The sequence below is a fragment of the Furipterus horrens genome, unplaced genomic scaffold, assembly GCF_987537825.1.
Source record: "Furipterus horrens unplaced genomic scaffold, mFurHor1.1.pri manual_scaffold_7, whole genome shotgun sequence".
Classification (NCBI taxonomy): Eukaryota; Metazoa; Chordata; class Mammalia; order Chiroptera; family Furipteridae; genus Furipterus; species Furipterus horrens.
The window spans coordinates 934,716-959,929 of NW_028327177.1; the positions used below are offsets into that span (position 1 = coordinate 934,716).

Consider the following 25,214-nt stretch of genomic DNA (forward strand, 5'->3'; position numbering starts at 1 on the left):
GCGTTCTCAGGCCCCGAGGGCAGCCCGGCAGCAGCTGGAGTCGAAGAGGCGGACCCCGCCCACGCAGAGCTGTCCTGCTGTCCCAGCTGCCTGTCCAGGTGGCGCCTGAGTAGGGCCGCTAGGACAGTCACCTGTGCAGGAGCGCCTGCTTTAAGGGGGTTGGGGGGACCGGAAGCTCCCCACCTGGCGCACTGCCGACATCATTGGGTGCTGGAAAGAAATCCAGATCGCCTGGCTCTGCCGCGGGCCTGCAGGCTCCCCGGCGGAGGGAACTGGGGTCCCTTTGTGGGTTCTCACAACCCCATGCAAGGCAGGGGCCGGTGCTTCACGGGACTGGCGGAAGTCGGCACGAGGCCCCCCTGGGACTGGCAGATGGAGAGAAGCGGGTCCGCCATCACAACCGCTGCCAGAAGCCCTCCCTGGACTTCCTGGTGCGGCCTGGAGCAGCCAGAGAAACGGTTCGCAGCCTCCTTTCCAGGCCCGCGGTGCCGGACTCGGCTCGCGGGTGCGGCCCACAGCCCTCGGGACCGGCCCTGCAGGCGCTGCGGGGGCTGCTGGGCTGCACACACGGGCTGGGTGGGGACCCTGCAACCCGTGTCAAGTGGCGTCACCTGCACGTGAGGCTTCAGAAATTACCCAGGGAAACACGGACCAAGCCCCCAGAGTGTGTCCGTCCCCCTTCTAGACCATGACCCCAAGAAAATTCTCGGGGCTGCTGAGTCTCCCCTGCCTCACTGTGGGGTGAATCCCAGGCTGCGAGCAGGAGAGGCCCGCTGGCTCCCGCCGCCGGTGTGTGGTTCTCGAGCCTTGGCGCTGAGGCTGCAGAGGACCCTCCTGGAGCACAGGCCGCCCCCGCCGCCCCGGGGGCACTGCCGCGCTGCCCTGGGGGGAACGGAGGGGGAGGAGGCAGGCAGTTCCGTTAGCCTGTCCTCCCGGCCGAAGGGGCTGAACTCCAGGTGTCATGGCCACCGTGCATCAGCAAGGCCGACTCCATGAGGCGCTTTGGCCCCTGAAGCTAATGACAAGAGCCTAGCCCCCGCCCCCCCCTGCAGTGGCTCCCACGCAGTGGGGTGCAGGGACGGGTGTCCAAAACGCTTCACGGCCCCAGGAACGCGGCCTGGAGATGGGAGGTGGCTCACCCCAGGGCCCTCGGGACCAAGTCCCAGCAGGGGGACCCGAGGTGAGGCTCTGAGCTGTAGCACCAAGGGGGGCCAGGAGCTCCTGAATATGGGAGTGCTGTCCTGCCCAGGAGAGCGTGGGCACGTGCTGTGGACACGGCTCCCCCACGCAGCTGAGCCGGGGCTCTGATGGCCGCAGGCACAGGGCAGACGCCAGGGCTGCTGCACACACCAGCTCAGGTTTGTGAGGGGACAGTTACCATGCTCAGGACGAGTGAGGGGCTTCGGCCAGCCTGTCCTCCCTGCGTCTGAGAACCCCCACCCTGAGGTACCCGCCACGCCCTGGTGTGGCTCTGGATGCTCCTGGCGCCTCCGGCCCTGGGCTCAGGGCCCCGCAGCTGCAGGAGACGAAGCGGGCCCTGGGGACTGGAAGCAGCCCCATGGCCTCACCCGGTAGGAATGGCTCTGGTTGCCATCAATTAAAAGGAATTTATTGGGGACACTCGGTGTGCGGAGCCAGCTGGGGAGGGGGAGGGGCCCCCGCTACTCCCGGTAGTGCACGCGCTGGTGCTGGATGAGCTGCGAGCTCTGGCCGAAGGCCTTGCCGCAGGCGCCGCAGGCGAAGGGCCGCTCGCCCGTGTGCGTCCGCAGGTGCCGGAAGAAGTGCGAGCGCCCGCGGAAGGCCTTCCCGCACTGGCCGCACTCGTAGGGCTTCTCGCCCGTGTGGATGCGCTGGTGCTCGATGAGCACGGAGCTCCAGACGAAGGCCTTGCCGCAGGCGCCGCACGCGTACGGCCGCTCGCCCGTGTGCAGCCGCTGGTGCCGCACCAGGTTGGAGCTCTGGCTGAAGGCCTGGCCGCACTCGGCGCACGCGTAGGGCTTCTCGCCGTTGTGCACGCGCAGGTGCTGCGTGAAGTGCGAGCTGTGGGCGAAGGCGCGGCCGCACTCGCCGCACGCGTAGGGCCGCTCGCCCGTGTGCGCGCGCCGGTGCTGGATGAAGCCCGACCAGCCGCGGAAGCGCTTGTCGCACTCCCCGCACGCGTACGGCTTCTCGCCCGTGTGCACGCGCTGGTGCTTCAGCAGCAGCGAGTTGTACTTGAAGCTCTTGCCGCACGCCTCGCACCGGTGCGGCCTCCCGCTGCGCGGGCCCCGGCCGGAGCCGTCCCCCGGCCCCGCGTCGCCCTCGGTCCCAGAGGCCCCCTGTGGCCGGAGCGCCACGCGCCACGCGCCCCTCTTTGGAGCGCAGGGCACGGACCCCGGCAGCTGGCCCGCAGGGGGCTCCAGGCCGGCCTCCGGCCCGAGGCTGTCCGCACAGGCAGGTCTACGCGGGAGACTCCTCAGAAGGGTCCTCAGCGCCCCGCCGTCCTGGGCCACCGCGTGTCCCGGGTCCTGCTGGTGGGGGGATGGCACAGCTTGCTCGGGCTCCGCCTCGGCATCTGAAGAGACAGTTGGGAGAGGGAGCTGGCCCCCACCCACCACGGGTCCTGGGGACCTGGCGGACGCCTGACAAGTCACACTCAGGGAAGCACAAGCCCTGCTCCCAAGGGTGCTGCCCAGACCCCGCAGGCGCTGGCCAAGGTCAGGTGGCCACTGCCCGATGGCCCAGCTCCCCTGCCCTCCTTCCCAGGGACCCAAACTCAGACACCTGCAGGATCTCCAGGTGGGGTGCAGCTGTGCCCAGCCGCCATCCCCCCAGCTTCTCATGGGCAGAGTGATGGGGGTGGGGCGTGAGCAAGGGCTGTGGGGAGAAGGGGTTGGGAACCAGAGCTTATCTGGGGTACAAGTGGAGGCAAAGGGCACTGCACAGAGGGAGGAGAGGGCCCAGGGACTCCCCAGCTGCTGGCCTGAGGGGCAGTGGTGCTGAGAGACCCCAGGCCGACAGGTAGGTGGCGGTGGGGGTCTGGACTGCACCCACGGCCTCAGGAAGTATCAGTGACGAATGGGGCAGAAGTGAGCTCTGAGCCAGGGACAAGTGGAGCCCAGGGTCCCAGCAGGGGTGGCACCTGAAGTGGTGAGGCTGCAGGGCTTGGCACGGGGCAGCCTCTGGCCCTGAAAGCAGGCTCTGCCCCTCACCTGGCCAGCAGGTTCCCCTGCCGACCTGGACCTCCTCCTCATCTCTGCCGTCCAGGTCTGACAGCTTCTCCTCCCATGGCGGCTGGGAGAGCATCTCAGGGCTGCAGCCGAAGGACCCTGGGGGTACAGGGGGGGCTGGGGCTCATCTCCCCTTCCTCTCAAATCCAGGGCTCTCTCAGCAACCTGCACGAAACCACCTGCTTCTAGGTCATCACCTCCAACACACAGCACCCCCTCCAGGGCTGGCCTGGTGGCCCATCTCCTTCAGGGTAAACGCAGGTGCTCTCCTTCCGGGCATGGTCCCCCCCATGTTCCTGGCACAGCACAGGAGGGCAGAAGCGGCCGGCTGCGACCCACACTGCCTCCCCAGGACAAAGGGTGTGGCTCAGTGCCTCGGGCTCTAGCGTTTGGTGGCTGGTCTCTGCTCACGGAGCCTGATCAGGGCAGCCCCAGTCTGCACGGGCTCTGGGATCTCCTGGGCTCTAGCCTTCGCACCCTCTGGGGCGGCCCCTCCCCCGTCCTAGGTCCTGCTGCCAACTCTCAAGAGGAGGAGCCCTGGCTTGCTGGGCCCAGTTGGGGGTCAAGGGCAGTAGAGTCAAATTGATGTGGTCTGACTCCTGCTGGCTTCCACAGCCCCATCTAGAGCATGGGGATGGGAGGTCCTACCTTGCCAGGCTGTTTTGAAGGTGACAGGAGAAACTGGAGGTAAGTGTGGGACTCAAAAAGTTCTGACTGTAAGGGCAGGCGGCATGGCTGCCAGGGGCCTGGGGCCAAGAGTCCTGGGCAAGGTCCCAAGACCATCCGCAGGGAGAGGCAGCTGGCCCTGCACCGGCCTGTGCGACACATGGCTGGCTGGTGTCTGGGCTCCTTCAGGGCAGCACCCAGCGCACCCATTCCACAGCCCTGGCCTGGCCCAGCACAGGATGAGCAAGGCTGGAGGGTTCCCAAGGCCAGGCACAGCTCAGTGCTGCTCGGAGCCCCTGTTCCAGTCCTGCGTGGACCTGGAGGTGACCCATACTCCTCAGCTGTGTGTGACCTCGTCTGTCAGTGCCCACCTGGGAGGCTGCCCCTGGGCTGCAAGGTCATCTGCCCGGAGCCTGGCACTCGGCACCACCAATGCTGCACAAACGCAGCTTATGTGTGTCCTCGGCTGTGAAGGGCTGAGGCCAGGCTCCTGGGGACAGGGACACGGGCACAACCCTGACTCCCTGACGTCTGCGCACAGGCAGGGCCCAGGGGCACCACGGTTGCGGGGGCTTGGGTGTCCTCCCCCGCCAACCACTTCCACACCTCCAAAACCCCAGGCCCCACCAGGGGGTGCAGCAAAGTCCCTGGGGCCCCCAGGATGTGATTTTCGAAGGCTCAGGGAGGGAGACGTGACGGTCAGCTCCCCTCACACAGGCCTAGGCATGGAGGCTGCTTTGGGTTTTGTCTCTGATGCCCCTCCCAAAAGAAATACAGTCCGGGAGAACTGTCCCAGGGAACTGTCCCCGAGGAGCCATCGCTCACGGAGCTCAGCCCCCCGCCTCCGCCAACACTGCCGGGTCCCGGCTAGGACCCGAGGGTGGAGAGTCCCGCCCACAGGGTCAGCGGTGCCGGGCAAGTACCGTGTTGACGACTGCGGAAGTGAAGCTGGGCCTCCTGGTGGTGGGCTCCAGGGGTCCCCGGGGACGGGACACGAGGGGGCTCCTGACTGTCCCCCAGGGCTGCCATCTTCCCCAAGGCCTGATGCAGGTGTGCACACCTGGAACCTGGGGAAACGAAAACCACGGCTGAAGGGTGAAAGGATACGTGGGGGGCACTGCGAGCTGGGCGGGAAGGGCAGGAGGTGCCAGCGAGCGGGCACCGGGGACGTCACGCCACATGAGCAGCACGAGCACACTGTCAGGACCCAACCGAGAAGCTCTGTCCCCCCGACCCTCAGCCTCGCCCCCAGAGAGCACGCTGGTTCTCCCAGGAAGACCCGCACCACAAGGGGGGCCGCTGGCCCTAGGGGAGTGGAAAGCTGAGCCCTGTCTCCCGGAGCGGCGACCTTCTAGATTAAATCTTAACCAGATGTCTCCCAAAGAAAAGCCCTCGGAGGCTGCAGGCGGCGACCTCTGTCCTTGCTCAGCCTCTGCGGCGGTCAAAGACACTTGTCTTCCACTTGATTTGCAAGAACGGCCTACGCGCTGTGAGGGCCTCTTTCATGCTGCAACGAAGCAGGACTCCTCACGTGAGAGGGAAGAGGGACACGGAAGGGACAAGCCCAGGCACCTGCTCCAGGAGTGCGGAGGCAGCCCCCGCAGAGCCCTGACCGGGGCCGACCCCGCCCAGGAGCGCGGGCACAGGGTGGGGCTGCAGCCATGACCTCGGGGTGCAAGTCCGCCACCCCCTAAGTCACACCTGAAGTCGCTTGGTCAACATCCTGGGGCCTGTCCGGGGACGGGCACGCTCAGCCCTTCCCGGGTGTCCGAGCGGAGCTGGCGGTCCCGGGGGCGCCCACGGGGCCGCGCGCACAGACTCAGTGCACGGGTTCCACGGCCCCGCAGCTGCAGCGGCTGAGGGCGGAGCTCAGGCCACCGGCCCAGGCACGCCGGCCTCCTCCGGCCCTCTCCTCCCAGGCTGCAGCCGGTGCCCGCGGGGAAGGGCCCGTCCTCGGGGGGCTCGGTGGCCGAAGGCAGCCGCCCGGGCTGAGCTCAGAGGCTCCCGGGGCGTGGCGACTCCTGAGCCTCAGTTTGCCGCCTGCACAGTGGGCGGGACGGTTTCCGTCCCTCGGCTCCCGGGCGTGTGGGGCAGGGAGGCGACCCGCAAACAGGCACAGTGATCACGGGTGGCCAGTGCGCCCGCCGCCCGCCGACGGCCACCTCTCCGCTCTGGGGCGGCCACCCGCGCCCCCGCAGGCCGGGGTCAAGGTCACGCGGCGGTGGCCACGGGGCGGGGTTCGCGGGGACAAGGTAGCAGCGCCGAGCGACCCGCAGTCGCCGCCCCCGTCCGATGCCCACTCACCTTCCGAGCCGGAGTTGGCCGCTGCGCCCCGAGCCGGCCGGAAGTGCGCCCGCGCCCCGCCCCCGCCGAGCACACTTCCGGCCGCTCTGGGCGCCGGGAGGACAGCGGCCTCGGCTGTCCTGGGGCGTGAGACGGGGACCTTGGACGTGCTGTTCACGAGAGCGGCGGGGCCTGACCTCAGGAGCCCCCTTTCCTGCCGGCCCCTCTCTCCGCGCCCCGCCGGGTTCGTGCAGGCGACCCCGAGGGGTCCTAGTCACTCCCCGCGGAGACTCGGCCGATCACCGCGCTTTCCGCCCGCCCCTGCCCCGCCTTCGGGCACCTCGGCGAGCAAGCGCGCAGGCCTTGCCCAGAGCTGCGCCTCCCGGCTCTCCGCTGCTAAAAAGTGGCCGACAGCGCCCCGACTTCGGCTTCCCTCGGATCCCCACCGCCTGTTCCTCGCCCTGTGGGACGCCCAGCGGCTTCCTTGCACTCACTTACCCGGTGCCAGTGGCACCTGCCCTCGGCTGTGACAACCGAAAACGCCCGATACTGTCTCCGAACCCTTCTGGGAGGCAGACGCGCCCCTGTTCGAGGGTGCCGCCGCCCTAAGGCCGCCAACATGAGCACGGGGAGGGGGCCGCTTGGCCCCCCGGAGCTCAGGACCTGCAGTGGGCAGCCCCAGGCCCTCCGGGGTCGCGACTGCAGGCACCAAGCAGCCGGCACACCCAGACTTCGCTTCCCAGGTGTGGGGGGCCACGAAGGGGCGTCTGCAGGGGCGCTCGGAGTCCTGTCACTGCGGCAGGCCACCCCCATCCTGTTAGCGAACTCCTTGTCCGAGTCACGTGTTGTTGCTGAGTGGGTAACGTGAGGCTGCTGCCCCAGAGGCTCTGCGGCCACTGCCAGTGTTCTCCTGGGGAGTCCCGACTGCACCCCAGGCTGCAGAGGGACCAACAGAACGCAGTGAAGGGGCCAGGACAGACGTTTATTACAGACGAGAACAGCTGCCAGCAGGACACGAGGCACTGTGACGGGCGTGAGAGGGGTGGCAGGCACTGCAGGGCACTGGGCCCCAGGAGGCCCCAGGAGGCAGACAGCACCCCGCCCGGTGAGCACACTTGCTTAGTCTTATAAGGATGGAAGCAGTGGGGGGATAACCAACGACTCTGGCTGGAGTCCAGTTTCCAGAAACAGAGCAGCAGGGGACACCAGGCTGGCAAGTGTCTGCAGCGCCTCAGACACAGGACCCCTGGCTACGCATGAGGGCGTTTGTGGCCCACGGCCCCCTGGAGCCACCAGGGTGTGGGCACGGGCACACGTGCTGGGGGGTGGCAGGGAGAAGGCCCGCATACCCAGTGCTCAAGCTCACCAGGAACAAGCAAGCTCATACCAAGAGCCACCGACACTAGGAACGGAGCCCGAGTGCCCCGTGGGTAAGGCAGCAGCGACACACGGCACATGCGGTGTGACGGGGCACCTGCTGCGCAGTGCCCGGGACCCACGTGCCAAGTCTGAGGCATGTACTGAAGCTGAGGCACTCTGGGTGTTAATCCGAGGTGACAGGGCCTTCAGGCCTCAGCGACCCATGTCACTGGGCCTGCAGGTGACTCTGGGCAGCAGCGCCAGCCCCATGCCCCTGGCCAAGCCTGGACCCCAGCAGGACCCTGGTCAAAAGGGCCACCCTGCAGTTCCAACAACCGGTGGCTGGAGCTTGTGAGGAGCAATCAGGAGGCAAGGACTCCAAGCTCGGTGCACAGGGGTCCTCAGGCAGGGACCCAGAGGCCACCTCGGCCCCAAGCCTCTTCCTTCTCTGGTCCAAAGTTTCCCTGGGTGTTAGTGACACCCACCTTCCCCCCTTTGCCCCGCTGTCCTGCTCTAGAGCAAACGTCCAAGTGCCTGCAGCGCCGTGAACTTCTGCCCTGGCTGAGACTGCAGGGCCCAGCCCTGAGCCATCTCCTCTGCAGCGTGTACGGGAGTCTTGCTCTCTTGCAGAGGTAATGGGTGATCACATCTTGGTGCCCAAATTGGGTCAGACACGAGAGGTCACTAGAAACAAAGCCCTGGTGACACCTGTTGCCCATTGGAGTGCAGTGGACCCTAGTGCAAGGACAACCAGGGGCCAAAGTCACTGATGAGCCCCTGCCCACAGGGAGAGGACCAGAGCCCCGCCTGCTCTGTGGCCCTCGCTGTCCGCTGTCCCACAGCACTGGCCCCCCACCTTCCCTCAGGTTGAGGTGGGGCGGGGCCCGCAGGGGCAGATACTGGCACAGCTCACAGAACACCAGCATGCAGCATAATTGACGTCAAGCCCCAGGACACTGCAGGTGTTCCCATGTCTGTTCAAGGTCCTCTGTGGCCTGCGCCCATATGCCAGGTCACCCTGGAGCCATCCCTGCGCTCTCCATGCTGGACCGAAGAGGCGCTGATGGTGTGAGGGAGCCACTCCGAGGTGGGTCTGGGATCACTGCTGGATGCCTTCCTGTGACAGTGGGGAGGCGCCCTAGATTCGGGGCCCTAAAAAGGCATCTGGTCGGGGACGTTCTTGGCCTGCAGTGTTCCCAGCTGGAGCCGGCTCCCAGAACACCCAGCTGACAAGAGAGCTGGGGTGCCTGGTGGGTGGGCTGAGGACACACAGCCAGGAGCCTGCACACCCCTGAAGGGCCTAGGGGCCCCGGGAAGGCCCCGAAGTTACTTCCAGGTCCCCGGGGCCCTGCCTTCACGAGTCCCTCAGACGAAGCACCGCCCTGCTCATGCCTGCAGGCTATCCCTAGCTGGGGGCTTCCTGCAGGGACCCCACAGCCTGGGGGGCTGGACTGAGGGCTTTCCTTTCTTCTCTGCCTTCCTGACCTCCTTTCCTCCTTGGAGCTCAGGAATGTGGGAGTCTTCTTATTTGTTTTGAGGTTCCTTTTTATGCCTGTTTCATCGTGACGGTCTTGCTTTGGGGATGGTCTGCTCACACTGCCTGCAAGGATGAGAAATGCCCCTTGAGTAAAGATGTGCAGTTATTACCTGCCTCCTTCGTTGGGAAAGGCCAAGTGTGAAAGCACAGAACAGCGTGACGGCCGGGAAGCTGCAGACCCACGGCTGGGTGGCAAGAGGGTTGCCAGGGAGGTGCTCATTTTTCCTGAACTTAAAAAGATGGGAAATATATCAAGCACGCAAACCAGGGTGTACATGATGGAATTAACAGCAATGATTGACACCCCAACGCTGAGCCCGGGGGGCCTGCCTGGCGCCCGAGGAAATGTCCCCTGGAGTCTGGTGAGAGCCTCTTTCTCCCCCCGGTTTTACTACACGTCCCACACACCACACTGCTCAGTTCTCTCCGGCTTTGCACTATTAAAATCACGCCATGTGTCCTGTGACATACTGTCTCCACCCAGCGTTCTGTCTTTTCAAAGAACCGGCGTGTCCATTTCTAACCCTCAGCGGCACCCGTTCCCACGACTGGTGGCCGTTCCGCCACACCCTCCCCTCCACTCGAGTGTCTCCCGTTCTCCTAAGGACAGTGATCCGCCGCTCAGCTTCCGGCCCCCAGCGCTCCTGCGGCTGTCCGCCTGGCGCTTGCTCCAGCCAGTGGCACTTTCACTATCCCCGAGGCTTACAAATTTTATAACTTCCAGATCTTTTTATTTTTGAGTCAGGTTATTTACAAGGTTTTCTTTTCCCTGGAATGTGAGTTTCACTTGAACAACAAAAAACACAAAAGCAGAGATTAACGTGGAAGTTCCGGCCTTGGCGCTTGAGCAGGAGGGGCGCTCGCTTCCCCGCCCGCCAGTCCGTACTGTCACCGAGGCTGACTCTGAGGCCACGGGAGTGAGGCCATCTGTCTGCTCACTGTTCAGGGTGCAGGGAGTGACTTCTCTAACCACTGTAAACTGTGTTGTAAGGAAACTGCCAAGGGCGGTCTTCGGTGAAAGTGTCTTTCCATTGCTCCGCTGGCTGACTTAGTTGAAGGGAGCTGCTGTCTCCTGGGAGGCACCAGAGGCTGTCAGCCTGCATGGCCACCTCTCGGGCACAGGAGCACACTGACAAGCGCGGACGTTCATGAGCTGGGGTGAGCCCGCCCGGCCCTGAGGACTTCACATGTGAAGTCACCCAGCGAGGGTAGGTGCTCCGCTTCACACCTGGGGAAGCCACGGCATGAGAGGTGAAGCGATGCGCCCAGGCCCCGCATCCGCAGAGCGCGGTGACAGGTTGGTGGCCCCTGGCCCCACGCCTCCTCTCCTGAAATCGGAGCCACCCGACGGGCACGTCCGCCCTCTCCCAACCACCACGTGAGGACCAGGACCCACCTGCCTGCTGCCGGAGAGGCCGCGAGCCTGCCGTCTGGGTGCAGCCGGGTGCCTGCTCAGCACACCTGCAGGAAGGGACTGGCCAGAACCACTGCTGCCTGTCGTCCCCCGCTGGGGGACCCTCCTGTCGGCCCTAAATGTGGAAGAGATGAACGCTGCAGCGTTATTTGTAACGACGAAACCAGGAACAGCCCATGTGCCTGTGTTAGGAAGTGTGTAAATCAGCTCCCCTAGCCGACGGATCACTATGCAGCCACAAAAATAACGCTTCCCATGCGGGACACCATCTGGGTCGGCCACAGGCCGGGGTCCCACGAGGCGCTCTGACATTGGTGCGGCCCTGCAACCCAGTGGACAGTCTAGACATGAGGTCTTCCAAACACCCCGGGCACGTCCTTTCAGCGCAGGTCACACTTTGCGTCTCCCCTAAGCCGGCTCTGGCACCGGCTTTTGAACATTTTGCCCCATCAGGTCTCACTTTCCAGGCAAGGGGTGGGGGCGCTGGGTGGCTGCTTACTCCTCAGCACACCTGGGGCCGGGCAGGCCAGGGCCCAGCTTCTAGAAAGAGCAGGAGTAGAAGCAGCGCACCTGGGGCCCCTCCCCCTCTTCCGGGCTGCCCGCTGGAGGCGGCTGTCTTCACCCAAACCCAAGCCTTCTTGCAACACAGAATCCCCAGCTCTAAGCCATTAGTACTTTTTTTTTGTCCAAACAGGTGAACGTGTAGGTATCATCATTTTCCCAGTAAAAAAGCCACATTATCTCCTGGTTGACAGTCACCTCGCCCCCTTATACTGTCTAGATATTCTGGGACAAACGGCACAGCCCTGGAGAGCAGAGCCTCCCTGCAGACCGCTCCTGAGGGAAGCCAAGGTGGGCCCAGCATGTGGACTTGACTTGGGGCAGGATGGAACTTGAGGGCCAGGCGCGGAGAAGTGGAACTCACCTAGAAGGAGGGCCAGGCCCCGGGGGGCAGGGCACGCAGCCTGGTGCCCGGAGGCCTCCTGTGCAGCGGATGTAGGCTGGGCAGAAGCTGCCATCAGTGCACTGGGACGCCAGTACATGGCCACAGAAGGCAGCTCCCATGTGGCAGCACACAGGCCCGAGGAGCTGTGTCCCGAGTGATCAGTCCGCGTGAGCCAGGCCGCTTATCTGAGATGGTGCCTGGGCCAGGAGGACACGCGGGGGGCCAGTTCCTGGGGACGGGGAGAGTTGAGTTCAAGTCCCAGGAAGGACGGTCACCGCAGCCAGCCGAATGGGGACAGCAGGGCTCTGGTCCTGTCTGGAGGGCACCACGTCCTCCTAGAAGACAGCTGGCCACAGGCCTCCTGCCAGCCTGTGTGGGATCGGGCCGGGGACCAGTGGGCCGAGCGGCTGCGGCCCAGCGTCTTCCAGGGCGCAGGTGAGGGCCGTGGCCCCGGCGGCAGCGGGAGGCGGCGGGGGACGGCTTGCCCGCGCTCAGTGCTTCTTGCGGGCGTGGCGTTTGCGGTGGCGGATGAGGCAGGAGCTGTAGGCGAAGGCCCTGCCGCACTCGGCGCACGCGTACGGCCGCTCCCCCGTGTGCGTCTTCCGGTGCTTCCGCAGGTTGGAGCCGCAGTTGAAGGCGCGCCCGCACTCGCCGCACCGGAAGGGCTTCTCGCCCGTGTGCACGCGCCGGTGCTTGGTGACGTCCGAGCTGTGCCGGAAGGCGCGCCCGCACTGCGCGCACTGGAAGGGCTTCTCGCCCGTGTGGACCCTCTGGTGGCGGGCGTGGTCGGTCTTGTGCTTGAAGACGCGTCCGCACTCGCTGCACTCGTGGGGTTTCTTCCTCTGAAAAGGAACGAAGACGGGGACCCCCTCAAAGTCATCTTGGAAGGAGGCGTCGAAGGCATCAAATATGTGGGCCTCCTCTTCGGCGCTCAGGCGGGGCTCCCTGCTGGGCTTTTTAGCCAGAGCGGCTCCCGTGCGGGGGCCCTTGGCCCTGGGCCCCTTCTCGTCCTTGGCCGGGTCCCGCTGCACGGCCGTGTCCTCCTTCGGGCTCCGTGTCCGCTGCTTGCCCGCGGGCTTCTCCATCTTCCTGCTCCCAGGGGAGGAAGGGCGCGGGGAGCCTGTCAGGGCTCGGGGGACGACGGGGCACCAGTCTCCAGCCTGACCAGTGTCCTCCTCTGCAGCCGCCTTCGGAGCGCCCGCTCTGGCCGCAGCCCCCGCTGTGCTGAGCCCGCCGGCAGCGCGACCAGGAGACCTGCGGCGGGGAGCAGAGCGGCGGCCCCGGAGTCCGGGGCGTCCGGAAAGGCCCACTCAGCCCTTTCCGCGCGGGGGCCCGCGGCACAGGAGCGGGGAGTGGGGGAAGGGCGGGGCCCCCTCCCTCCGCTGCCCACGCACTGTCACCGGGACGCGGACGCCCCGCGAGCCTCCCAACCCCACCGACCGCAGAATACTGGGTGCCCGAGAGCCCGCCCCACGCTGGCCGCCTTCCCGCCTCTGCAAACAGCCCCGCGTTTGCTCACCCGCTAACCAAGGGCTTTCCTTCCTCTGCCAGCGGGCAGGGCCCCCACGCCTGTGTCCCGAAGGGCCGACGGGGACCACGGACCAACGCCCTCTTCGTGGTCCCCAAACTGGGGCTTCTCCATCCCTCTCCACTTCCGGTACCTGGGACCAGACAACGCGTCTTTGGAGCCACACATGCTCCTCGTGGGCGGTGCCTCCCATCGCCGTGGGCCTGGGCCCTAAGGCGCACGCAGCTTGGGGCTGGCTGCCCGGCCCCCGCCCAGCTCTCCTCGCTCACACGCCCTGCGACGCCTGCCCCGCGCCCGGCCGGCCCCTCCGCTCCTCTGCAGCCATCCGCCTGCTTTGGGCCCCCAAACACGCCCAGCCCCTCCGGTCCAGCACCGGCTGCTTCCGGAAACAGGCCCCGAGAGCAAGCCCGGCGGGGGGCCCTTCTCACAGCGGCGCCCCTAGGTTTCCCTGCATCCCCCCCCCACCCCGAGCTCCCTCACCTGCGCAGGGCCAGGGCCCCGGTAACCAACCAGGTCTCCCCTCCGCCGGCTTAACCTGACACTCGCGCTCCCCAACTCCACCCCAAGCATCCCGAGGCCCCACGCGCCAACGAGGACCGCAGGGCCCCTAAGCCGGCCCCGCCCGCGCCTGGGTCCACTGCCTTCTCCACAGGCCGCGCACACCGCGGACTAAAGCTGTTCTTACAGAGATCCCCGTCTCCGTCCCCTCACGGCCCAGGGCTGCAGCACGAGTGACAGCTACGGCGACACACACAGCCCAGGCCACGCCGTGCACCTGGATGGCGCTCTTCCGACCTCTGGGCTCCCCGGACCCCGCCCCGGGGCCTGCAGGCGCCTGGGCCTCCCGGACAGGCCGCATCGCCAGAGCGTTTGAGATTCACGGCAATCACGCACCAGCGTGCGGGGCCCTGAGGCCGACGCCAGGGACCCGAGCGACGTCTTCACCTCGATCCGGGCGGAGCTGGTCCTCATGCAGCCTCGCCCTCCGCCCGCGGTGCCTGGAGCGGAGGCGGGATGTCCGCCACCCCCGGCCGGGGCACGCGCCCCTCCCGAGGGGCCCAGGGAGTCGGGGGCTCCAGCCTGGCCGAGCCCCGCCGCACCCCCGTACCCCAGCGGAGCAGAAAGGCCTGGAGCCGGCCGAAACAGCCCGCCAGGGCCACGCCCCTTCCGGTGCCGCTCTAGGAGGCGGGACCCCGGCCTCTGTGGTGCCCGCGGGAGCTCCGCCCCCGGACGGCTCCGCCCCCAGAAGGCTCCGCCCCCGCCGGCTCCGCCCCCCGGCCGGCTCCTCCCACTCCACTCTGGTCCCGCGACCTCGCCCTCACCTCTGCGTCGCCCCCTTCAGACCCGCAGCGCCCTTTCACTGTTTTCCACATGTATTTTAGGTCTTATTTACATATTTTACAGAGAGGGGAAGGGAGGGAGAGAAACATTGATCCGTCGCCTCCCGCACGCCCCCACCCAGGCAGCCCCGAGCGTGCCCGCCCTGACCGGGAATCGCGCCCGGGACCTTTGGTGCGGGGGTCGTGGCCCGCCCGCTGATCCACACCGCCCGGCCCTGCGCTCGGCCCTGCGCTCCATCATTCGCCCCTGCGCCCGCTCCTCTCGGGCTTCACTCCCGCGGCAGTGAGGACGGTAAGGGGCACCAGAGCGCACGCCTTTCCCACGTTACTCCATGCATGGCCCGCCCCGTCGCCCCCACCCCCCGGCCGCCATTCTCCGAGGCCTGAGACCCAGGCCTGGTCCCACGGGCAGCCCCACTCGGGCCGCTAACCACCGCGAGCCTCCCGCGCCGCCTGCACTGCCGCCTCCGACGCTGACGCCTGCGGGCTGGACAGCGCCCGACGCGGGGCGCGCACCCGGGGGACCGCTCTGCAGGCAGGAGCCCGGCTCTGCGACGCACACAGGCCTGGGGTCTCCTCGTGGCTCGGAAAGCTCCTGCAGGACCTGGGAGCGCTGACCCGCCGGGTCCACCGGCCCCTGCAGCCCCGGGCCCTCCCGGGCAGCGGGGACAAGGATTCTCCTTCCTGAGGAATATCCTCCTTTGGGTCCCTGCCTCATCCTCACCCTAGTCTCAAGGTCGAGAACAAGGACAGGAAATGGGACATGAGACCGCGGCCACCTGCTTCCTGTGCTGGCAGAAGGAACTCCCCAGGAGCCAAGACTGGGTGGGGTGGGGTGGGGTGAGAGAAGAACGGCAGGTGACCCAGGGGGGCCATGCAGGCGCACAGGACGAAATGGATCTAGGTGGTGGTGGGAGCAGGGAAGGGGGCACCGCGTTCTTGGGGAGGTCGGAGGCTGCATGGGAAGGGAGCCTAGGGAGGGTCCGTTTCCGCGGGCGGACCCCGGAGGCCGCTGGCTCCAGCTAGGCCATGTGGACCCAGAAAAGAAGAGAACACAGTGTCCACTCTGAGCTTCCTGCCGGTGCCCAGGGTAGGGAACACAGGGCTCTGATGTGGCCCCAGGGGCTGCTTTCAGGGTGGGGCTGGTGAGGCAACTTGGGAAGGGGTCCTTCAGCCTGAAGGGCGGTTTGTTTCCTCCTCATTAGGGGCCAGTGGGTGGGGGTGGGGGTCATTGAAGGGAGAAGGGCCAGAGGGCCGACCCAATGCTGGGAAGAGGGAGAGAGCGGAGGGAAGGACACCTCCAGGTGAGAGCCAAGAGCCTGAGCCCACACCCAGGGCCGGCCCCGGGGGCAGAGCAGGGACCTGAGCACAGAGAGGCTGACGGGCTTGCCAAGATCACACAGCGGGGAAGTAGCCAATCGAGACTCAAGGCCTGGCCGGCGGCATCTCAGCCCTGGGCTCTGGCAGGTCACACTGTGCGGGAGGATGAGAAGCCTCAGCAGTGCAGACCCCTTCCTTCCCCAAGGCCTTACCAGAGCTGTGTGTGAGGGCATGTCTGTGAGTGTGGGCACGTGCACCGTGCCTGTGAGAGCAGGTGCAAACGCCAGTGATGGAGAAGCCTAAACCAACCAGCTGCGCACCACGGAAAGTCCACTGTCCTCCCCGGTGGAGGGTCCTGGGCCACGCGGTGCAGGGCTGGTATAGAGGCTCCCGGCCCCCATGATCCTGGCCCCTTCCCTGTGCTGCCCTGTCTTCTCGGTGTGCTGCCTCGTGGTACAAGGTGGATGCTGAGCGCCAGCCATCAGTCCAGCCAGCAGAAAGGAGGAAGGGGAAGAAGGCACGCCACCTTGAACTTGAGGTTTCTGTGAATAAGGAAGGCCAGGGGAGAATGAGGGGGGGCGGGGTGCTACACTGCCTGCTGGGCAGGAGAAGACTCCGGACTTCCCAGTACAGGGGTGTTGAGCAGTGGGGATCTAGGGCTCGTCCCAGCCTCATTCCATAACTGCTCTGGTGGGAAAACCGAGGCCCAGGTCAGGCCTCCTCCCTCGCCCGTCCCAGGGCTCTGTCCTGGTGCCAGCTGCTGGCAAGGGCAGAGCTTGGGGTGGTAAGGCCAAGCACATGCGGCCTGCACGCAGCCCAGCCCAGCCAGAACAGGCCCTGGGGAACCCACAGGGACCGGGCCAGCCCCCGGCACTCACCCCCTCCCACTCCCTGCTCTTCTCAGGAACCCACAGGCCTGCTCGGAGCCCCTCCTGCACGCTCTCCCCCACCCTCACCTCCTCAACTGATACCCACCAGACCGAGGGGCTGGCTAGAAAGTCCCAGCTCAGCCCACCCCCCTGCCTCCCCTTTTCTCCTCCTGTCCCAGCTCCCCTTCATTAACGCCGCCCAATGCCCACCCACATGCCACAGCCTCCCTCCCCAAGCCTCCTCCAGGTGGGGAGAGAACGGGGTGAGCTCCCCCAGGCAGAGTGAGCGGCTGAGGCCCAGGCAGCGGGGAGGGCAAGGACGCCAGACGGGGAAATGAGGAAGTGCTGGCACTCCACGTTTATTCTCCAAGGCTGGGGGGGCGGGGAGGGCGAACAGGAGAGGACAGCAGTGGACGGGGCGCTGGCGGGCCAGGGGTGGAGGGGAGCCGCTCCGCTCAAGACCCCACGGCCCCGAGGCCGAGGCCAGGGAGGAGGCTGAGCAGGAGGGCGGCGGCCACAGTTCTGGGGCCCGGCCGGGGGCCTCCCGCCCCGTTGCCCAGCTGGCCGTGCCAGGGGGGGGTGTTGCACAGGTTGGTCTGGCAGCAGGTCATGGTCATCAGCGTCCCCCCGGCCATCCTGGTGACGGGCTCACAGGTGTCAGCACACCACGCGGAGTAGGTGGTCCGAGGACCCAGCTCTGGGGTGTGGGGAGAGAGAGTGAGTCGCCTTGGAGGTCTGGGCAGGGCCAAGGGCCCTCGAGGGCTGTGTGCCTCGTGGGCACCTGTGTGCTGCTCACCAGTGTCCCCTTGAGCCACGAGGGTCTTGCAGAAGGGCTGGCTTGCGGGGCAGCTGTGGGTCTGCTCGCAGTGCTCCTTCTGGTGCAGCGCTTGGCAGGAGTAGCACTGCAGCCCTGGGGACAGCAGCTCAGGCTGCGGCCACCAGCTCACCATCTCGCCTCCTCCCCTTGCGCACCTGCCCGCCCACCTCAGCTGGTGCCCACGGGCCGCCCTCCCCGTGCCCCTCCTGATGACTGGCCAGCAGAGCCCACGCCGGCCCCGGCCTGCGGTGTAAGAGCCCAGAGGAGTGTGGAGGCGGGGTGCTGGGGGCAGGGGCAGGGGCTGGGGGTGGCGGTACCTCTGCCCCTACTGCCTGCCACCGTGCCAGCCTCGTCGTCCTCCTCGTCCTCGTCCTCGTAGTCCGTGTCTGGGTCCCTCTGGTCCTCATCGTCCTCACCCTCCTGGTTCTTGTCCTGTGCCTGTCCTCTCCCTGGCAGCGCAGGGACGCCTGAAGCCACTGCTGCTCAGGTAGGGGGGATGCACGCGGCCCAGTGCTGCACCCCCACCCCGCCGCCGGCCCCCAGGCAGCTTCACTGTCTTCAGAGCACCCGCTGCCGGCGGCCCCACCCCCAGCCCTCAGGATGGTCTGCCGTGGCACAGCAAAGGGAGCTGAGGCTGGGAGACGGGAGGGGACCCCAAAGCTTGCATTTCAGAGAGGCCGAGCCTGGGGCTGAGGGGAGGGGAGCCCATGCCCCCGCCCCGGGACCGGCTGGGGCCCGCGGAGGTTTGGAGACCAGTGAGAGCCCAGGGCGGCCCCCATCCCTCCCTCTGGCCTCAGACTCCGGCCTCGCCCCCTCTTTCTTCCCAAGCCGAGTCTTGGCCTCAGCTGGGGTCCCTGGGGGCCTGGACTGGGCTGTCCTGCCCTTGCCCCGGGGTGGCCCCTGCGCCCAAGTACCTGGCGGCCCGCACAGCAGCAGGGCGAGCAGGAGCGCTGCGAGCGCCTTCATGCTGCCTCGCCGGCCTGTGGGAAGTGTGGCAAAGGGCGCCGCTGGGGGCTTCCTGCGGGCCCTGCCCCCGGCTCCAGCCTCAAACAATTGGCCAGTTCCCTCCCGGACCTCAGGGACCGACCTGAGGGACCGGGGTAAGGGAAGTCACTGTGGTCGGCCCTGGGGAGTCCCGGCCACCTGTGTCGCCTGGCTTGTGGGCCTGGGTGCCACAGGCCTGGCCCTGGGCTACCGTGACCGCTGACAACCCCTTGCCCTGTGTCTGGACGCCAGGGGACCCGGGCCCTGCAGCCGCAGGTCACTGACTGGGCCCCTTCCACCCGAGGCAGCTCTTTACGAGAATTTTAAATAAAAGATGAGTCAAACGTCCTCCCGCCCACTCCGCCCCACCCGGCCCCTCCCCGTGGGCTCACCCACTGCCTGGGACGCTGCTCCCCTCCCATGCTCAGCTGTCACCGCCTCAGAGATGGCCTTCCCGCTGCCACCCTCCTCTTCCCTGACCTCACGTGCCCTGCCCAGGGTGCCAGGCTGTCCCGGGCCGTCCTCCACCCACCGTGACCCTCCGCAGGCTGTGGGAGGGGCCCGGGCTGCCTCCTGCTTCTGCTTCCTCGTTCTTTTTTATTTTTTTTCTAGTTTAGAAAATTGTGGTAAAAAGTACACAATATAAGATCTGCCATCTTCACCGTTGTTCCGTGTCTGGTTCAGTGGCACTCAGATGTCCCACTGCAGTGCGGCCGTCCCCACCACCACCTCCAGGACACGGTCACGTCGCGGACCGAGACCTGCTCCTGTCACACTGACTTGGGCCCCTGGACGACCTCATTTTACCTCCTCCCTGAATCTGACGACTCCAGGGACCGTGTGTGCACACCTGGGGTGTGTCCTCCGGGAGCTGGCTGACTGCGCTGGGCCTCCTGTCTCCGAGGCTCTGCGGCGGCGTGCGGCGCGTGGCAGGACTTCCCTCCTGGTGACGGCTGGGTGGTGCTGCTCCAAGGGGCGCCGGCCCCGTCCTCCTTCTTCCTCTTCTGCCCACGGCACTGCGGCCACCTCCACCTTGTGGCTGCTGTGAGCAGGGGGCTGTGAGTGTCTCTTCAGTCCCTGCTCCAGCCCCGGGCGGTGGCCCCGACGTGGACTGGCAGGATCACACGGGGAGTCTGTCTCGCTCCTGCATGTGCACGGCATTGTCGTACATTAGAAAAACAAAAGCAAACTCTTGAAAAGCCCCCTTAATTTTTAAAAAAGATTTCCTATTTATTTTTAGAGAGAAGGGAGGGAAGAAGAGAAGGAGAGAAACATCACTGTGCGGTTGCTTCTCCCTCACCCCCAGCTGGGGACCCGGCCCACAACCCAGGCACGTGCCCTGACTGGGAATTGAACCAGTGACCCTTTGGTTCACAGCTGACGCTCAATCCACTGAGCCACACCAGCCAGGGCCCTTTCCTTAATTTTCTATCCAAACTCCCTCCCCATCTCCTTCCTGTAGGAATATGCCCCGTGCCAGGAGCTGATCTTTCATCCGCTGGTGCCCCATCTCCCCTGCAACCAGCCCTGGGCTTTCCACCTGGGAACGTGGCCGGGGATCCCCATTCTCCCCACCCCAGCCCCGACTCAGTGGTGCAGGTCGGCCGCCAGCTCTCTGAGGCACCTGCTCCTGTGCAGCAAGGATGTATCTTGCATGTCCTTCATTGCACTAGACACCATCACCCTCCACCGACATTAAAAAAATGAAAACCCTCAAAATTCTATGCAGCGATTCTGAGCAGCGGTGGAGAGGAAGAAGCAGCTCATGCCCGGAGCCGGAAAAGTGCCGCGTGGAGAGTGTGCACACGCGTTGCTGTTCATGTGAATGGGGGGAAAGGGCGCCGCGCTTGGGGACTGCGGCCATCTGGGGCCCGCAGAGCTCGCCTTCCCCTCCAGCCCGCGCCTGCCTCCTGACTGCCTGCCCGGCCCCTCCTCCAGGCTGGCCGGCCCTCTGGGCAGCCCACATCGGTACCCGCTCCCCAGAAACTCCAGGCCACACTCGCGTCTCCTCGGCTGTGGGGCCTGCAGCACTGGTGGGTCAGCACACAGCCGGCCCCTGGGCCGGGGGCTGCAGAGGCCCAGGGCCAGACTCTGCCTCCAGCCTGCCCTCAGGGGTGAGGTTGGGGGGGTGGGCCTGGGAGCCTTGTCAGAGGCTTCCATGTTCTCTGTGAGTTAGGGGGTGAGGGGAGACCCAGAGGAAGGGCGGGGAGCGGAGGCTCCTGCTGTCCACGCCCCCACCTGCCTTCGTGGGTCTCAGGAGGTGCCACCCCCGCCTCCGCCGCGTCCCTCACGGCCCCCTCCTGGCTCAGCTCCTCAGTCACGCTCTCAGCCCCCTTCCCCTGGCGGCAACACTCCCAGCTTCCCCGCCATGGCCTCCACCCCGCACCGCACCCCGACCTCTGCAGTCCCAGGGAGATCACAGCCCCAACCAACTGAACCAGCCGGCCTCAAAACTCAGGGCCGAGGGCCGCGCTGCCCTGCAGGCCTCCCATAAGGCGAGGCCGGCGGGTCCCCTTCCTCTCTCGTGGGGTCTCTTTGTGCTCTTCTCAAACACCCCCCTGGACCCTACGTGGGGGGAGGGGGTGCTCCTCACCCAATGCGGCTCCCCCTGCCTGCCCCTTGCCACGGAGAGGGGTCCTCTGCCCCCAGCAGACGTCAGTCCCATTCCTCCTCTGCTTTCGGCTCCAAAACTTGCTCCCTGGGGCCCCTTTCGCTCCCTTCTCCACCACGGGCCTCCCGTCCATGGTCCACTACCTGGGTCTTCCAGGGCTGGGGCTTCTCCTGCCTGCTCCTCTCCAGGCAACAGATCACACCCCTGGTCAGTTAAAACAACAGACACCTGCCTGGTGGCTCCAGCCATTCGGGGCAGTGGCCACACCTCTCCAGTCTCTGGCCGGCGTCTGCGCCCCGGAGCTGCCTCTCCTTCTCTTTCTAGGACACGGGATGGCTTCATCTCCAGAGCCTTCATCTCATCGCGTCCACAAACCCTTTTTGCAAATAAGGTCACAGTCAGAGGTCTGGGGGAGGATCTGGACATCTTTGCGGGGCCACCATTAGCCAAGCACCCATCCTGGCCCCTCACTATCCTGGGGGCTGCGGGGGTCAGGGATGGTGTCCACCTCAGAGTCCGGCAGCCCTTCAGGAGTGACGCAGTGTCCCTGTGGTCCCTTGGCTGGCCCGCCAGGTGAGTCCAGGCAGTCAGTCTTCTGGGAAACGGCCCTTCTTTGCAACGCAGCCAGCAGTCTCAAGGGCGTGGAGGGAGTCCGATGCTGTCACCAAAAACACCAGGCGGGAAGCTCGGCCGCACGTCTCTCTGCGGTCCCTCCCAGCTTCTCTCCCACCGCCAGGGCCTGGCCCAGAGGCTCCTTCTCTCTGCTTCTGGGCGCCAGACGCTCCGGCCAATGGCTGGAGAGCGGTTCCCTGGTTCTGACCACCTTGGAGGTGGCTCGGCTGTGGGCCACGCTCAATCACCCTGGACCCTGAGCAAAACACCAGACATGGGCCACGGCTGCACAGTTGCCCCAGGCTACGGGGGACTTGCCAGAGTGTCACCCAGCAGGGCAAGTCCCCGTGTCCCCTTGCTAGGGTCTGGGCATCAGGGCCAGGTCAGACCAGAGAGAGGGAGGTCAAGGCCAGCCGTCACCAGCTCCCTGCAGGAGCTGTCCAGACTGAAGGGGCCAGGGCCACACAGGGACTGGCTCTCCTCCTAGTCCCTTAAAGAAAGCCCCCCTTCTTTTTGCTAATCATGACGTATTTTTATTCCTGTTTGCAAAATTCTGATAGGGCAAAACTGACCCACGTGCACTGGGAGGAAGGCAGAGTAGCTTGGAAACTGGGATAGGAATCTCCGTTTCCCTGGCAACCAAGCCCAGCTTGGGAGAGAGCTCAGGTCTCTGTTCTCTGGGGAGCAGGCCCACAGCTGCGGTCCCCAGGTGCTGGCCCCAACTCCTTGGACATTACTCTTCGGACGTCGGGCTTCTGCCCCCACCACCCCCATCGCGCTTATGCCAGACCCCACCCACCACTGTCATCTTTTGCTGCGTAACAAATTACCCCAGAACTTAGGGGCTTGAAACAACACCATTTACGGCCTCACAGTGTCTCAGACAAAGTAACAAGACCTTGGCAATCGCTCACGGCCAGTGGTCAGTGATGTCTGTGGAAATGGGTATGGAGAGGGCAGAGGCCAGGGACAGACACCACTGAGTTACATCACAGAAGACTGCTGTGGTGTAGAGACACAGATACAGATAGTGATACAGATATATAGATATATGAGGTCTGTCCAGAAGGTATCTAGCTGTGAACTATAAAATGTACAGACATTTATTGAAGAAGATACAAGAAACATTGTACATAGGACAATGACACCTAGTCCGCTTCAAAGTTGGCACCTTGGGACCTCAGTTTCCTTAACTGCCACCAGCTGACCCATCATATTTTCCTGTATCTCATCAGTGGTCTGAAATCTCCTCCCTTTCAAAGGTGATTTTAGTTTTGGGAAGAGCCAGAAGTCACAGGGCGCCAAATCTGGGCTGTAGGGGGGCTGAGTCACCTGGGTGATTTGATGGTTTGCCAAAAAACTCTGCACAAGACATGATGCATGGGCAGATGTGTCGTGATGAAGCTGCCAATCACCAGTTGCCCACAGCGGCGGCCTCTGAATAATCCAAATAGTTTCCGTGGAGGAATGTTCAAGCTTAATGCAGAATTTGGTGCAGATTCATTGCTCTACTTGCTCAGTCATTTTGAATGCGACAGCCACACAGTGCACATGCTCACTCAATGGCATCTACCACCCCCACTGACTAGTACACTGAAGTCGTCATTATTCGCACATGTGCATCCCAGTCCACTCTCCTTGGATGCCAGGTTACACTGATGTCGTGCAAACTGTTATTATATTAACAATGGCTGGATGTTTTCTGGACAGACCTGACTTCATATATGTATGAAGAGAGAGAGACAGAGAGAGAGAGAGCGTGAAAGGTACAGAATTCTTTTAAAAAATTGGCTTATGCAATTATAAAGACTGGCAAGTCCAGAATCTGCAGGGTAGGTCAGCAGGCAGGAGTCAGGAAGAACCAATGTTTCAGTTCAAGTTTAAGGCCATTTGCTGGCAGTACGCCCTCTTGCTCAGGGGAGGTAAGTCTTCTGTCCCATTCACACCTTCAGCTGATTGGGCACGGCCCACCAATGCCATGGAGAACAATGTGCTTCATTCAGGTGTTAGTTTCAGTTATTTTCTTCCAAGCGCTTTAAAGATACTATTTCACTGTCTTTTGGTTTTCATTGTTGCTGTTGAAATTCTGCTGTCAGTCCAACTACTATTTCTTTAGAGTTGAGCTTCCTTTCCTTTTGGCTAATTTAAAAATCTTGTACCTTTGGTGGCTTGTAATTTCATTACATTGTACCTAGCTGTGAATTTTCTTTTGGTTTATTCTATTTAGTATACATGGTGCTTCTCTGTAAATACTTAGCTTTCACCAGTTCTGGCATATTCTTGGGCATAATTTCTTCAGATATTGACCCTGTCCTTTGGGACTTCAGGTAGACGTATATTAGCTCTTGGGACACTGTCTCTTGTGTCTTTTTTTAAAAAATAATCTGTGTATTTGTTTTTATTTATTTATTTTTAGAGAGAGGGTAAAGGAGAAAGAGAGAGTAACATCACTGTGTGGTTGTCTCTCACTTGCGCCCCCAACTGGGGACCTGACGTGCAACCTAGTCATGTGCCCTGACTGGGAATCAAACCAGTGATCCTTGGCTCACAAGCAGACGCTCAATCCACTGAGCCACGGCAGCCAGGGCTTGTCTCTTGTGTCTTAAACTCCTCTATCCTGTTTTCCATTTTCCGTTTCCTTATCCCTTGTGCTACATTCTTGATAATGTCTTTAGATTTATATTCCAGTTAACAAATTCCCTCTTCAGCTGTGTCTAATTTGCCACCTACCACATTTGCTGAGTACTTTTTACAGCTGTCTTATTGGAATAGAGTCCACATACTGTAAAATTCACCCCTTTTAAAGTATATGATTCAGTGGTTTTTCGTATATTCACAGACTTGTCCAACCATCACCACCACCTTCTTAAAGAACGTTTTCATTGCTCAAAAAGAAACCCTTGACCTTTGGCAGAAACGACCCATTCATTCCTTCTCCCAGCCCTAGGCAACCACTAATCCACTTCCTGTTTCTTCTGGATTTTTCTATCCCAAACATTTCATGTAAAGGAAATCATACAAGACTGTACATGCCTCATAATGACTTTTATTTTCACTTTACATAATTCTTTCGAGGTTTCTGCTGGCCTTTTAATTGCAAGAAGTTTCTTGTTCCTAGAGTTTCTTTCTTTCTTTCTTTTTCATGTACGTGTGGTCAGTTTTGATAGCCTTCCTTCCTTTAATATGTCTTAAACCTGGAAAGCAGTGGGTTTTATAGTCTATGTCTGATACCTTCCATTGAGAAAGTTTGTGGGGATTTAAATATCACTCGTCACTGTTTCTGCTGCGTCTGTTTGGAGGCTTCTTCCCCGCGGATGTTTGCTGGTTTTTTACTTTGAGCTCCTATTTCAGTTCTGTGGAACCTGAGGGAACCCCAGCCCCCAAGTCAGAGCTGCTTGTCCGTCTCCTCCTCGGCCCTCACTCTCCCAGAGCAGCGGAGCGTGGGGAGCTCTGCGGGCTCTGAGCCAGGTGTTCAGGTCCCAGCACCAGCTGTGTCACTGGCCACTGGGTCCCTGTGTGGCCTTGGGCAGGGAGCTCAGCCTCTTGGTGCACAGTTCCCTCATCTGTCAGATGGGCGGGACGGCGATGCCCGGCTAGGAGGGTACCGAGTAACGAGGTAACACGGAGCAAGGGTTTCGAGCTCACACCGAGCGATCAGTGAACGCTACCATCCGCACGTCTCACAAGGACACATCAGGGATCATCATTTGTCTAATGTA

The 25,214-nt window shown here is 63.7% G+C and overlaps 3 protein-coding genes across 9 annotated transcripts; all 3 read right to left on the bottom strand.

The window, feature by feature from the left end:
* Window positions 1-1,587: 1,587 nt before the first annotated feature.
* LOC150003919 (zinc finger protein GLI4-like) lies at window positions 1,588-6,305 on the bottom strand. Of its 4 annotated transcripts, none has more exons than XM_090283285.1 (4): window positions 5,577-6,118; window positions 4,799-4,942; window positions 3,122-3,374; window positions 1,588-2,554 (listed from the first exon to the last, which is right to left on the bottom strand). In XM_090283285.1, exons 1-4 carry the CDS (start codon window positions 5,595-5,597, stop codon window positions 1,662-1,664), a joined length of 1,311 nt encoding a protein of 436 aa, XP_090139411.1. In that variant the 5' UTR covers window positions 5,598-6,118; the 3' UTR covers window positions 1,588-1,661. The 4 variants fall into 4 exon arrangements, with proteins under 4 accessions (XP_090139411.1, XP_090139413.1, XP_090139412.1 ...); XM_090283288.1 differs by lacking the exon at window positions 5,577-6,118 and adding an exon at window positions 6,180-6,305 and having other exon boundaries at window positions 1,661-2,554; window positions 3,192-3,308; XM_090283287.1 differs by lacking the exons at window positions 3,122-3,374; window positions 5,577-6,118 and adding an exon at window positions 6,180-6,305.
* A 5,444-nt stretch (window positions 6,306-11,749) lies between these two features.
* On the bottom strand, window positions 11,750-14,150 carry ZFP41 (ZFP41 zinc finger protein). Of its 2 annotated transcripts, none has more exons than XM_090283289.1 (3): window positions 13,888-14,150; window positions 12,934-13,075; window positions 11,750-12,668 (listed from the first exon to the last, which is right to left on the bottom strand). In XM_090283289.1, the coding sequence occupies exon 3, from the start codon at window positions 12,497-12,499 to the stop codon at window positions 11,906-11,908; it is 594 nt and encodes a 197-aa protein (XP_090139415.1). In that variant the 5' UTR covers window positions 12,500-12,668; window positions 12,934-13,075; window positions 13,888-14,150; the 3' UTR covers window positions 11,750-11,905. The 2 variants fall into 2 exon arrangements, with proteins under 2 accessions (XP_090139415.1, XP_090139416.1); XM_090283290.1 differs by lacking the exon at window positions 13,888-14,150 and adding an exon at window positions 13,837-13,847.
* Window positions 14,151-16,909: 2,759 nt separating this feature from the next.
* Window positions 16,910-21,950, bottom strand: GPIHBP1 (glycosylphosphatidylinositol anchored high density lipoprotein binding protein 1). 3 transcript variants are annotated; one of them, XM_090283292.1, is made up of 7 exons: window positions 21,027-21,950; window positions 19,080-19,416; window positions 18,805-18,880; window positions 18,203-18,375; window positions 17,606-17,737; window positions 17,268-17,381; window positions 16,910-17,168 (listed from the first exon to the last, which is right to left on the bottom strand). In XM_090283292.1, exons 4-7 carry the CDS (start codon window positions 18,252-18,254, stop codon window positions 16,927-16,929), a joined length of 540 nt encoding a protein of 179 aa, XP_090139418.1. In that variant the 5' UTR covers window positions 18,255-18,375; window positions 18,805-18,880; window positions 19,080-19,416; window positions 21,027-21,950; the 3' UTR covers window positions 16,910-16,926. The 3 variants fall into 3 exon arrangements, with proteins under 3 accessions (XP_090139418.1, XP_090139417.1, XP_090139419.1); XM_090283291.1 differs by lacking the exon at window positions 21,027-21,950 and having other exon boundaries at window positions 19,080-19,445; XM_090283293.1 differs by lacking the exons at window positions 18,805-18,880; window positions 19,080-19,416; window positions 21,027-21,950 and adding an exon at window positions 18,665-18,753.
* Between the last annotated feature and the right edge of the window lie 3,264 nt (window positions 21,951-25,214).

What these genes read in the sequence shown, in the direction of transcription:
- LOC150003919 (XM_090283285.1), bottom strand. Translation starts at nt 5,597, where the DNA reads ATGTTGACCAAGCGACTTCAG. An exon ending in CTTCCGCAGTCGTCAACACG is followed by an intron (nt 3,375 to 4,798) that starts GTACTTGCCCGG and finishes GGTTTCGTGCAG; the next exon opens with GTTGCTGAGAGAGCCCTGGA. An exon ending in CTGCAGCCTCACCACTTCAG is followed by an intron (nt 2,555 to 3,121) that starts GTGCCACCCCTG and finishes CTGTCTCTTCAG; the next exon opens with ATGCCGAGGCGGAGCCCGAG.
- ZFP41 (XM_090283289.1), bottom strand. Translation starts at nt 12,499, where the DNA reads ATGGAGAAGCCCGCGGGCAAGCAGCGGACACGGAGCCCGAAGGAGGAC.
- GPIHBP1 (XM_090283292.1), bottom strand. Translation starts at nt 18,254, where the DNA reads ATGAAGGCGCTCGCAGCGCTCCTGCTCGCCCTGCTGCTGTGCGGGCCG. An exon ending in GCTGCTGTGCGGGCCGCCAG is followed by an intron (nt 17,738 to 18,202) that starts GTACTTGGGCGC and finishes CTGCGCTGCCAG; the next exon opens with GGAGAGGACAGGCACAGGAC. An exon ending in CGTGGCTCAAGGGGACACTG is followed by an intron (nt 17,169 to 17,267) that starts GTGAGCAGCACA and finishes CCCACACCCCAG; the next exon opens with AGCTGGGTCCTCGGACCACC.